This window comes from Lolium perenne, chromosome 3, assembly GCF_019359855.2.
Source record: "Lolium perenne isolate Kyuss_39 chromosome 3, Kyuss_2.0, whole genome shotgun sequence".
Taxonomy (NCBI): Eukaryota; Viridiplantae; Streptophyta; class Magnoliopsida; order Poales; family Poaceae; genus Lolium; species Lolium perenne.
Genome location: NC_067246.2, coordinates 44,083,776 through 44,097,739, shown reverse-complemented (window position 1 = coordinate 44,097,739; position 13,964 = coordinate 44,083,776). Strand labels below are relative to the sequence as shown.

General features: G+C 46.4%; 1 protein-coding gene across 1 annotated transcript in view; it reads left to right on the top strand.

Annotated features, from left to right (window-relative positions):
- Positions 1-13,442, top strand: part of LOC127341424 (malonyl-coenzyme:anthocyanin 5-O-glucoside-6'''-O-malonyltransferase-like) — a 100,823-nt gene extending 87,381 nt beyond the window's left edge. Inside the window, exon 2 of the mRNA XM_051367270.2 lies at positions 12,007-13,442. Coding sequence (XP_051223230.1) covers positions 12,036-13,382 — 1,347 coding nt within the window. The 5' untranslated portion in view covers positions 12,007-12,035 and the 3' untranslated portion in view covers positions 13,383-13,442. The remainder of the gene's footprint in view (positions 1-12,006) is intronic.
- Positions 13,443-13,964: the final 522 nt, after the last annotated feature.

Below are 13,964 nucleotides of genomic sequence, written 5' to 3'. Positions count from 1 at the left end.
GATTTATTAGGACTCTACGACCAAGGTTAGCAAGGATTGGCCAGAAATTTTTTGCTTTCCGCTATTTTAGGCCATGTGAAGAGACGGAGTATGCTCATGCATTTGCATGCCTGCAATATTTTTATCTCCTATTTGTCCTCTGTGTTCGGCATGCATTGGTCACCAAGCAGTATTCACGTAGCGAAATTAATGGAGAGGAGGAGGAGGAGCGGTTTCAGAGCAGGAGTGGCTCCACGCACGGATATAAATCGTCATATTTATTGCTAATTGAGCCCTGTTTATGGGCATTGTTTGTTTTCAATAGGAGTCCAGTAAACCGGCATAGAGGAAGTACTGGATTTTTCAGGAAAGGGGTCATCGAAATTTCAGAAAAACGGAATAGCCGCATGAAACGTATTAATTATTCTTACAATGAATGGGTGAAAGGAAGGAAAACAAGTCAAAACTGCGGAAACAAAATCTTGCCGTACCCCGGGCATGTGGCATAAATTGCTCTGGAGTTAATGTTCTCTTCCAAATAAACCCACGTCCAGCGACCAGAAAATCAGGCCTCCGTCCAGCTACCCGCGATTTCTCGGAATGAGATTAATGGCCTCACATAATTAGTTAGCAAATTCCTTATTTTACGTGCCAGGTCACCAATCTGTGGCTACACACGATCTTGACGGTCCATCAAGTAAAACACATCTTCTTTGATGATGACGGATGGATGGATTGGGAGCCGGCAAGAAATAGCGAGAGTCGAACTTTGTCTGAAAAGATTAAATGGTGTGAAAGAAGATAATGTTTTACTAGTTTGTATCTTTTTACTCCTTTATAATTCTCTGGTATTTTTCTGTGGCTTACTGGCTGATACTTTCAATTCTAGAGGAAGAGAGGAAAAGCTGTTTTAGCCATAGCGGTACTACCGGTACCAGGAGCGGTAGTACCGCTACCTCTACTGGTACCGCCCGTGATACCGCTCTGAGGCTTGCACATGGAAATGCCCCACAGAACACGTTGCGGTACCTTCACGGTACCATGAGCGGTAGTACCGCTTGAGGGCGGTAGTACCGCCCACGGTACCGCGCTAAGTACCGTAACCTCGTGGCCCCACCTCGTATCTCCTTCGGTTTTCTGGAAGCTTCGTGGAAAAATAAGACCCTGGGCGTTGATTTCGTCCAATTCCGAGAATATTTCCTTTGTAGGATTTCTGAAACCAAAAACAGCAGAAAACAGCAACTGGCTCTTCGACATCTCGTCAATAGGTTAGTGCCGGAAAATGCATAATAATGACATAAAGTGTGTATAAAACATGTGAGTATCATCATAAAAGTAGCATGGAACATAAGAAATTATAGATACGTTTGAGACGTATCACGCCTCCGTGAGCTCTGCCCTGGCGCCGGCGAGCTCGGCCATGGTGCTGGTATTTGGGTGGTAGCGGGATCAACTCGTAATCGTTGGGGTACGGCTTGGAATAGCCGATTGTCCTCCTTTTCGGCACCATGCCGAACTGGTCTCTCAGGATTGTGCTGATCTGATCCGTGGTGCTGGCTGCAGGAGTCGAACTCTGAAGATTCGCCGGAGTGGCATACTTAGCCAGCCATGCTTGCTTTTCCAGCTCTGAGCCAACTGCAGGAGCTGAGCTCTGGAGGTTTGTCGGAGTGGCATACTTAGCTAGCCACGTCTGCTTCTCAAGATCTGTTCCCGAAGCTCCTCCTGTTGTTGCAGAAGTCCCTGCTGTCGCAGCCTGGTTTGTGAGTGCCCGATTCTGCGATGCGGCACGTATGTGCACGTGTATCCGTGAGGGATCTCCTTAGGCGCCTCATGCAAGAACTGGTAGTCGCTAGGGTCACCACCGATCTTGTAGACGACGTATGCCGGTGAATTCGGCACTTCTGGTGCTGCCAACGCGAATGGTAGCGGTGGACGGGACTGGAGTGGCATTTCTCCTTGGTAAGTCCCGAGAGCTGGTCCTGACGGAGAGTACTGATGCCTCATGATTTCCTGGATCACCCGAAGAGCGACACGCTCTAAAGTGTTCACCAGGCTCTCAGAATGGCGGTGTAGCGAATGAGCTACCATGTAGTTAATCTCCTGACGCAGGGACCTGGTGCGTTCTTCGGACGGAGCGGACAGGTCCACTCCGTCGAGCGCGCCTTCAGGTGAGAACCCTTTCCACCTGACGCCATGTGAGCGGGTTCTGTGAAAAGAGCCGATAAGGTCGGCTTCGAGGATTGCTTTGACCTCGTCATACTTCTTCTTGAGCTCCTCGGTCAGATCCTCGTACGTGACTGGAGTGCCGTCCGCCATCTCAGATGTAGATGGCGATGCGGTTGATGTCGAAGATGGTCCCACCGGGCGTGCCAGAATGTGTTGCGGTCAGAAACCCACCGGCGAGCAGCGACGGGCAAAACAGTAGAGCCGGGAAGCTCCCAGGACTTCGGCTGGCCCTGGTCCCTCTGAGCGACGGCCCGCAAAGACTCGGCACGCACGTCCGATGCTGGTGCAAGGGCGTGCCACTGATACGTCTCCGACGTATCGATAATTTCTTATGTTCCATGCCACATTATTGATGATATCTACATGTTATATGCATATTTTATGTCATATTTATGCGTTTTCTGGAACTAACCTATTGACAAGATGCCGAAAGGCCAGTTGCTGTTTTCTGCTGTTTTTGGTTTCAGAAATCCTAGTAACGAAATATTCTCGGAATTGGACGAAATCAACGCCCAGGTTCCTATTTTCACCGGAAGCATCCAGAACACACGAGAACCGCCAGAGAGGGGGGACAGGGCCACCAGACCCTAGGCCGGCGCGGCCAAGGGGGGGCCGCGCCCCCCTATAGTGTGGGCCCCCCAGAAGTCCACCGACCTTGCCCTTCCGCCTACTTAAAGCCTCCGTCGCGAAAACCCTATGACGTTCGACGAAACCCACAGAAACTTTCCAGAGCCGCCGCCATCGCGAAGCCAAGATCTGGGGGACAGGAGTCTCTGTTCCGGCACGCCGCCGGAACGGGGAAGTGCCCCCGGAAGGCTTCTCCATCATCACCACCGCCATCTTCATCACCGCTGCTGCTCCCATGAGGAGGGAGTAGTTCTCCATCGAGGCTCGGGGCTGTACCGGTAGCTATGTGGTTCATCTCTCTCCTATGTACTTCAATACAATAATCTCATGAGCTGCCTTACATGATTGAGATTCATATGATGATGCTTGTAATCTAGATGTCGTTATGCTAGTCAAGTGAATTTTACTTATGTGATCTCCGGAGACTCCTTGTCCCACGTGTGTAAAGGTGACAGTGTGTGCACCGTGTGGGTCTCTTAGGCTATATTTCACAGAATACTTATTCACTGATGAATGGCATAGTGAGGTGCTTATTTATATCTCTTTATGATTGCAATGTATTTTGTATCACAATTTATCTATGTGCTACTCTAGCAATGTTATTAAAGTAGTTTTATTCCTCCTACACGGTGTAATGGTGACAGTGTGTGCATCCGTGTTAGTACTTGGTTTATACTATGATCATGATCTCTTGTAGATTGCGAAGTTAACTATTGCTATGATAGTATTGATGTGATCTATTCCTCCTACATATGCATGAAGGTGACAGTGTGCATGCTATGTTAGTACTTGGTTTAGTTGTATTGATCTATCTTACACTATAAGGTTACTTAAATATGAACATTGAATTGTGGAGCTTGTTAACTCCGGCATTGAGGGTTCGTGTAATCCTACGCAATGTGTTCATCATCCAACAAGAGTGTAGAGTATGCATTTATCTATTCTGTTATGTGATCAATGTTGAGAGTGTCCACTAGTGAAAGTCTAATCCCTAGGCCTTGTTCCTAAATACTGCTGCGTTACTACTGCTTGTTTACTGTTTCACTGTGTTACTACTGCTGCAATACTACCACCATCAACTACACGCTAGCAAGCTATTTTCTGGCACCGTTGCTACTGCTCATATATATTCATACCACATGTATTTCACTATCTCTTCGCCGAACTAGTGCACCTATTAGGTGTGTTGGGGACACAAGAGACTTCTTGCTTTGTGGTTGCAGGGTTGCATGAGAGGGATATCTTTGACCTCTTCCTCCCTGAGTTCGATAAACCTTGGGTGATCCACTTAAGGGAAAACTTGCTGCTGTCCTACAAACCTCTGCTCTTGGAGGCCCAACACTGTCTACAGGAAAAGGAGGGGGGCGTAGACATCAAGCTATTTTCTGGCGCCGTTGCCGGGGAGGAAAGGTAAAAGGTACTCACACTCCGGATCTCGGCTACTAAGCTATTTTCGCCGTTGTAAGTACTCGAAGCTATTTCCTTTAGATCCTGCAATTGCATCTTTTTGTTTCTTGTTTACACTAGTTTGGCATAATGGACAAGAATGAGCTTCTTATTCTATTTCCTGATTTAAAACATGGATTGTTTGATGCGAAAATTAAAAAACCTATGGAATCTTATTTGCATGCTGGTAGTAATATTAGTATGAACGCTTTGAACACCATTGTTGATAATGATATAGAAAGTTCTAAGCTTGGGGAAGCTGGTTTTCATGATCTTTTTAGTCCCCCAAGCATTGAGGAGAAAATTTTCTTTGATGATACTTTGCCTCCCATATATGATGATTATAATGATAGTGGTCTTTTGGTGCCACCTACTATGGAGAGTAAATTTTGTTGTGATTATACTATGCCTCCAACACTTGATGAGAATAATAATGATAGCTACTTTGTTGAATTTGCTCCCATAACAACTAATAAAATTTATTAGGCTTATGTTGGGAGTAGTAATAATTTTATGCATGAGACTCATGATAAGAATGCTTTATGTGATAGTTATATTGTTGAGTTTGCTCATGACACTACTGAAAGTTATTATGAGAGAGGAAAATATGGTTGTAGAAATTTTCATGTTACTAAAACACCTCTCTATGTGCTGAAATTTTTGAAACTACACTTGTTTTATCTTCCTATGCTTGTTACTTTGCTCTTCATGAACTTGTTTATTTACAAGATTCCTATGCATAGGAAGCATGTTAGACTTAAATGTGTTTTGAATTTGCCTCTTGATGCTCTCTTTTGCTTCAAATACTATTTCTTGCGAGTGCATCATTAAAACTGCTGAGCCCATCTTAATGGCTATAAAGAAAGCAACTTCTTGGGAGATAACCCATGTGTTATTTTGCTACAGTATTTTGTTTTATATTTGTGTCTTGGAAGTTGTTTACTACTGTAGCAACCTCTTCTTATCTTAGTTTTGTGTTTTGTTGTGCCAAGTGAAGCCTCTAATCGAAGGTTGATACTAGATTTGGATTTCTGCGCAGAAACAGATTTCTATCTGTCACGAATCTGGGCTGTTTTCTCAGTAGAAAAATCAGAAAAATATGCCAATTTACGTGCGTGTTTCTCAGATATGTACGCAACTTTCATTAGTTTTGAGTTTTCTGATTTGAGCAACGGAAGTATTTATTAGAAATTCGTATTTACGGACTATTCTGTTTTGACAGATTCTGTCTTTTATTTCGCATTGCTTCTTTCGCTGTGTTTGGTGGATTTCTTTGTTCCATTACCTTCCAGTAGCTTTGAGCAATGTCCAGAAGTGTTAAAAATGATTGTGTCACCTCTGAACATGTGAGTTTTTGATTATGTACTAACCCCTCTAATGAAGTTTATGAGAAGTTTGGTGTGAAGGAAGTTTTCAAGGGTCAAGAGAGGAGGATGATATACTATGATCAAGAAGAGTGAAAGCTCTAAGCTTGGGGATGCCCCGGTGGTTCACCCCTGCATATATCAAGAAGACTCAAGCGTCTAAGCTTGGGGATGCCCAAGGCATCCCCTTCTTCATCGACAACTTATCAGGTTCCTCCCCTGAAACTATATTTTTATTCCGTCACATCTTATGTGCTTTGCTTGGAGCGTCGGTTTGTTTTTGTTTTTTGTTTTGTTTGAATAAAATGGATCCTAGAATTCACTTTATGGGAGAGAGACACGCTCCGCTGTAGCATATGGACAAGTATGTCCTTAGTTTCTACTCATAGTATTCATGGCGAAGTTTCTTCTTCGTTAAATTGTTATACGGTTGGAATTGGAAAATGATACATGTAGTAATTGCTATTAATGTCTTGGGTAATGTGATACTTGGCAATTGTTGTGCTCATGTTTAAGCTCTTGCATCATATGCTTTGCACCCATTAATGAAGAAATACATAGAGCATGCTAAAATTTGGTTTGCATATTTGGTTTCTCTAAGGTCTAGATAATTTCTAGTATTGAGTTTGAACAACAAGGAAGACGGTGTAGAGTCTTATAATGTTTACAATATGTCTTTTATGTGAGTTTTGCTGCGCCGTTCATCCTTGTGTTTGTTTCAAATAAGCCTTGCTAGCCTAAACCTTGTATCGAGAGGGAATACTTCTCATGCATCCAAAATACTTGAGCCAACCACTATGCCATTTGTGTCCACCATACCTACCTACTACATGGTATTTCTCCGCCATTCCAAAGTAAATTGCTTGAGTGCTACCTTTAAAATTCCATCATTCACCTTTACAATATATAGCTTATGGGACAAATAGCTTAAAAACTATTGTGGTATTGAATATGTACTTATGCACTTTATCTCTTATTAAGTTGCTTGTTGTGCGATAACCATGTTTCTGGGGACGCCATCAACTATTCTTTGTTGAATATCATGTGAGTTCCTATGCATGTTCGTCTTGTCTGAAGTAAGAGAGATCTACCACCTTATGGTTAAGCGTGCATATTGTTAGAGAAGAACATTGGGCCGCTAACTAAAGCCATGATCCATGGTGGAAGTTTCAGTTTTGGACAAAATCCTCAATCTCATATGAGAAAATTATTAATTGTTGTTACATGCTTATGCATAAAAGAGGAGTCCATTATCTGTTGTCTATGTTGTCCCGGTATGGATGTCTAAGTTGAGAATAATCAATAGCGAGAAATCCAATGCGAGCTTTCTCCTTAGACCTTTGTACAGGCGGCATAGAGGTACCCCTTTGTGACACTTGGTTAAAACATGTGCATTGTGATGATCCAGTAGTCCAAGCTAATTAGGACAAGGTGCGGGCACTATTAGTATACTATGCATGAGGCTTGCAACTTGTAAGATATAATTTACATGATACATATGCTTTATTACTACCGTTGACAAAATTGTTTCATGTTTTCAAAATCAAAGCTCTAGCACAAATATAGCAATCGATGCTTTTCCTCTATGGAGGACCATTCTTTTACTTTCAATGTTGAGTCAGTTCACCTATTTCTCTCCACCTCAAGAAGCAAACACTTGTGTGAACTGTGCATTGATTCCTACATATTTGCTTATTGCACTTATTATATTACTCTATGTTGACAATTGTCCATGAGATATACATGTTATAAGTTGAAAGCAACCGCTGAAACTTCATCTTCCTTTGTGTTGCTTCAATGCCTCTACTTTGAATTATTGCTTTATGAGTTAACTCTTATGCAGGACTTATTGATGCTTGTCTTTAAGTACTATTCATGAAAAGTCTTTGCTTTATGATTCAGTTGTTTACTCATGTCATTACCATTGTTTTGATCGCTGCATTCATTACATATGTTTACAATATGATCAAGTTTATGATGGCATATCACTCCAGAAATTATCTTTGTTTATCGTTTACCTGCTCGGGACGAGCAGAAACTAAGCTTGGGGATGCTGATACGTCTCCGACGTATCGATAATTTCTTATGTTCCATGCCACATTATTGATGATATCTACATGTTATATGCACATTTTATGTCATATTTATGCGTTTTCTGGAACTAACCTATTGACGAGATGCCGAAAGGCCGTTCTTTGTCTGCTGTTTTTGGTTTCAGAAATCCTAGTAACGAAATATTCTCGGAATTGGACGAAATCAACGCCCAGGTTCCTATTTTCACCGGAAGCATCCAGAACACACGAGAACCGCCAGAGAGGGGGGACAGGGCCACCAGACCCTAGGCCGGCGTGGCCAAGGGGGGGCCGCGCCCCCTATAGTGTGGGCCCCCCAGAAGTCCACCGACCTTGCCCTTCCGCCTACTTAAAGCCTCCGTCGCGAAAACCCTATGACGTTCGACGAAACCCACAGAAACCTTCCAGAGCCGCCGCCATCGCGAAGCCAAGATCTGGGGGACAGGAGTCTCTGTTCCGGCACGCCGCCGGAACGGGGAAGTGCCCCCCGAAGGCTTCTCCATCATCACCACCGCCATCTTCATCACCGCTGCTGCTCCCATGAGGAGGGAGTAGTTCTCCATCGAGGCTCGGGGCTGTACCGGTAGCTATGTGGTTCATCTCTCTCCTATGTACTTCAATACAATAATCTCATGAGCTGCCTTACATGATTGAGATTCATATGATGATGCTTGTAATCTAGATGTCGTTATGCTAGTCAAGTGAATTTTACTTATGTGATCTCCGGAGACTCCTTGTCCCACGTGTGTAAAGGTGACAGTGTGTGCACCGTGTGGGTCTCTTAGGCTATATTTCACAGAATACTTATTCACTGATGAATGGCATAGTGAGGTGCTTATTTATATCTCTTTATGATTGCAATGTATTTTGTATCACAACTTATCTATGTGCTACTCTAGCAATGTTATTAAAGTAGTTTTATTCCTCCTACACGGTGTAATGGTGACAGTGTGTGCATCCGTGTTAGTACTTGGTTTATGCTATGATCATGATCTCTTGTAGATTGCGAAGTTAACTATTGCTATGATAGTATTGATGTGATCTATTCCTCCTACATATGCATGAAGGTGACAGTGTGCATGCTATGTTAGTACTTGGTTTAGTTGTATTGATCTATCTTACACTATAAGGTTACTTAAATATGAACATTGAATTGTGGAGCTTGTTAACTCCGGCATTGAGGGTTCGTGTAATCCTACGCAATGTGTTCATCATCCAACAAGAGTGTAGAGTATGCATTTATCTATTCTGTTATGTGATCAATGTTGAGAGTGTCCACTAGTGAAAGTCTAATCCCTAGGCCTTGTTCCTAAATACTGCTGCGTTACTACTGCTTGTTTACTGTTTCACTGTGTTACTACTGCTGCAATACTACCACCATCAACTACACGCCAGCAAGCTATTTTCTGGCACCGTTGCTACTGCTCATATATATTCATACCACCTGTATTTCACTATCTCTTCGCCGAACTAGTGCACCTATTAGGTGTGTTGGGGACACAAGAGACTTCTTGCTTTGTGGTTGCAGGGTTGCATGAGAGGGATATCTTTGACCTCTTCCTCCTTGAGTTCGATAAACCTTGGGTGATCCACTTAAGGGAAAACTTGCTGCTGTCCTACAAACCTCTGCTCTTGGAGGCCCAACACTGTCTACAGGAAAAGGAGGGGGGCGTAGACATCAGCCACCTGACCTATACCTGGTCAGGAAGGTGATGGATGTGCCTCGCTTAGTTTCCTGCATGGCATACACGTAAACATTAAATACGAGCCTCGATCGGCTCTCAGGTTATCCTGTGAATCGGCTCAAAGAGCCGATCCACCCATGATTCGCACGAGGTGTACGAATATATGGTGGTCCTGCTTGATCAGAATAAAGCTAAAACGATCTAGTACGATTTAGGGTTTTCACCACATAACCGGAACATCCTACTCGTGATTGAGCCTCGCGGCCACGCACGGTGATGGTAAGCCGATCCTAGACAAGGCCTAAAAACCAACACGAAGTTGATCCCCGGAACATCCTGTCTAGGGCTAGCAAACTACACCCTATGCGCCGCTGGATCCTTCAACCCTTTGTAAGGCCTAACTATGCAGATATTAAACTAATCCTTGCAGAACAAGGAGCAACCATAACGGATCGGATCTACTAAATAATAATCAAGCGGGGTGCCGCCCCTACACCTAAGATAGGTGTAAGGCGGCTAGATGTCTAAGGGTTGCACGACGACAGCATATGATACGAAGAACAATGCTAACCCTAACACATCTAAGATAACTACGTTGCTCGCCATCAAAAAGGCTTCAGTACGAGCAACGCATGAACAACGAATAAACTTGTGCTGCCTAGATCGCAAGATGCGATCTAGGCAGCATGATGCTTACCCGGAAGAAACCCTCGAGACAAGGAAGTTGGCGATGCGCCTAGATTGGTTTGTGGTGAACGTGATTGTTGTTTATTTCATAAACCCTAGATACATATTTATAGTCCGTAGACTTTCTAACGTGGGAATAATCCCAACCGTGCACGAGTCAAACTCTAACTAATCGACACGTATCCTACTATATTACAGATACACGGGCAAACTAGCCCAAACTTTGCATATAAGGCCGATTCACGTATATTCTTCCATGTATATTCTTCAAGCCCATCTTGATCGCGGCCCACCTCTGATTCGGTCAAATTCTGGTGATAACAGGCTCATATGAGAAGAATACGGTTCTACTTCATATAGCTCATCTATTTTCTTTTCCGCATATGTGTAGAACTCCATGGCTCAAGGATTGTTTAGGGATGTGGGAAAGAAGAACAAGAAAGGCAACAAGATTCTTGGCAAGCCATTCACCTTGCATCATTGCTATGACGTGCTAGGGAATGAAGAGAAGTGGAAGACGCGCGGCAAGTTGGATGCGGCAACTATGGCGGCCCATGCTACCGGTGATGCAACAATCATCGATGATGATGATTCAAGTGATGAAGGGAAGAAGAGTAGCTCCACTCCTCACTCCGTCAACAATGGGCGGAGGAATGTGCATGGTAGGAAGACCGCCAAGGAAATGAAGGGAAAGAAGGCCAGAGATGATGACATTGCCATGGCTATGGAAAGGATTGCAAATGCAAGGTTGCAAGCAAATGAAGATAGAAAGATGCAACGAAACTTGGAGAAAGAGGCTATGGATGCTATTGAAGCTAGGAGAGCCGCTTTGGAGGAGAGGATTGCCGCCAACGAGGAGAAGAAGTTGGCTTTGGAGGAGAAGAGGCAAGCCTCCGAGGAGCATGCACGCCTAGCGCAGGAGGAGAGGAAGCTTTTCTTGATGGATACTTCCCATATGGATGAGAGGCAAAAGGAGTACATCAACCTTCTTCGCGATGAAGTGTTGGCCAAAAAGAGATTGTTGGTAGCCAACATGAACACTTCCACTACCGGCATGTTTGGAGGAGGCATGCCGACGTTTGGACGAGGCATGGGAGGCATGGCCGGCATGGGAAGCATGCCCATGCCCACCATGGGAGGCATGGCCGGCATGGGAAGCATGCCCATGGCCGGCATGGGAGGCATGGCCGGCATGGGAGGCTATGGAGGCATCGCCGGCATGGGAGGACCAAGCTATGGAGGAGTCTTTGGAGGGACCATGGGAAGCTCGGTGAGTGGTGTGTATGGGAGTATGGGAGCACCACCGGGAGGCTTCGTGTCTTCCATGAATGCTACTATTCCTCCTTCAACCCAAGATGACGAGGAAGAAGAAGAAGCTGTTGACTTGGAAAATGCGGAAGTGTGATATGCATTTGTGATATGTGTTCCATTTTGTCCAGTTGAACCATATGTCGTGTGTCATTGTTGAACTACGTCATTTTGTGTGTCGTTCTTGAACTATGTGATGTATGTTGCACTTTGTGTCCACTTAAATTATGGTACATTATTTGTTTCATGAATTATGTGTGATTATTTGATCTTTGTGATTGCAAAATAGTATACAAAACTGTTTTCCGCGCCCGCGCGCGCTGCCGCGCCCGGCGGAGGATGATTTTTTCCGCCCGCGCACGCGCTGCATTTTGCCGCGTCCGGTGGGGGAAAATACGGCCCAACGCGCGCTAGCTGTTTACAGCGCGTACAATCAAAGCTTTAGTGCGCCGCGATATAGCGCGCCTGTTGGAGATGCTGTGTATTTCACTCCGTCTCTATCGGCATCTACCAGCCAGACAGACACTTACATCATCCCTTACGGTAACACATGGTATATACTGCAGTATGACCTCCATTAAGTAAGTAAAGGGGAGCAGTTTTTCAGATCAGGTGACCCCTGGACCAATCCATCCAGCGATATGGCGCCAATCCTAGAGCTCAGCGTCCTCGAGAGCGCCGTCGTAGCGCCCTCGCCGCCGGCGCCGGAGACGGCCTGCTCCCTGCCACTCAACTTTTTCGACGTCTTCTGGCTCAACTCCCCGCCTGTGGAGCGCGTCTTCTTCTACCGCCTCACCCCAGGCACCGGCGACGACATCACCACCATCCTCTCCAACCTCAAGTCCTCGCTGTCCAAAGCTCTCGGCGTTTTCTACCCGCTAGCCGGCCGCCTCCGCCTCACCCCGGGGAACGACGACCGCTACGAGCTCCACTACCAGCCGGGCGACGGCGTCACCTTCACCGTGGCCGAGTACGACGCCGACGTCGACGAGCTGGCCGGGGACGAGCCGAGGGAGGTCGCCAAGATCTTGCAGCTCGTGCCGCCGCTCCCGGTCGGCCTCGGCCCGGTGCTCACCGTGCAGGCTACGGTTTTGCGCGGCGGCCGTGGCCTCGCCGTCGGCTTGGCCCTGCACCACGCCGCCTGCGACGGGGCGTCCTCGACGCGCTTCCTCCATACCTGGGCCGCCGCGGCCGGCACTGGTACAGGCGCGCCGCCGCCCCCTGTCATGAACAGGGCTCTCGTCGACGACCCAAGCGGCGGCCGCCCCCTGTACAAGTTGCCGAGCACCGACGAGATGGAGCACGTCAAGATGGCCGACGACCAGCTCGTCGCCACCTTCACGCTGTCTAAGGAAGACATACAACAAGTGAAGGACGTCGTGGTCGCCGCCGCTGGCGCCAGGCCGCCGAGATGCACCTCGCTGGTCGCCACCTTCGGCTTCATCTGGTCGTGCTACCAGAGAGCTAAACACGATGCAGCAAGTAACAGCGGCGAGACCTACTTCGTCTTCCCCATCGACAAGCGCTCGCGGATGAAGCCCGATCCCATCCCGGACGAGTACTTCGGTAACTGCATCGGCGCCGTCATGCAAGCCGCACCCAAGAACCAGCTCGCCGCTGCCGGCTCCGATGGTCTCCTCGCCGCATGCACGGCCGTGGCTGCGGCGATCGAGCAGGCGGTGGGCAAACTCGAATCGCCGGAGAAGATCGCGCTTTGGGTGGAGCGGATAAGAGAGGCAAGCGCGTCCGGCGGCGGGGTGATGAGCGTGGCGGGGTCGCCGAGGTTCCGGGTCTACGACGTCGACTTTGGGTTCGGGCGGCCGGCCAAGGTGGAGATCGTGTCCGTGGCGAGGACCGGCGCGATGGCTGTGGCGGAGAGCCGCCAGAGCAACGGCGGCATTGAGGTGGGCATGTCTCTGCCGCCGGCTGGCATGCAGAGGTTCCAGACCTGTTTCCACGACACCATCACGTGGCTTCATCAGCAATAATGTGCTGAATTGTTTTTTCTATCACGAACGAATAATTGGACGCTTGATAATTCATCTTTTTTTTTTGCAAATGACGCTTGATAATTCATAATAACAAGCTGATACGAGCAGTATGTGAGGTTAATATTGGTCTAGTGAAGTGGTGGTCATGCAAGAGTTCATGACTTAGAAATATTTATCTTCTTTTTTTAACAGGGGAAATATGTATCTTCAAATCAAGGTTTAGAGTACCAGTTTTTCAATAAATATATTATTATCGTTTTTTTTGAAAATGTCGCTGATCTATTTATAATCATCAACAACAGTACAATCAAGCCCAAAAAGTAATAAAAAAAGGTCTTTGAGCCACATAGCAGCGACTACAAACACTAGCGCGAGCCGAAGGCACGCCGCCGTCCTCGCCCCTCCACCACCGGAGCCGAGCAAATCTTGTTGTAGTAGAGCTTGTTGTAGTACACATGAGAAGTCCACGGGCTAAGGTTCCAAAGAACCAGCGCACCAGAGCAGCAACTATAACCAATGATAACAACCATAAATCGGAAGAGACTGGCCTAAAACGACACCAATGAACACGAAAGCCAA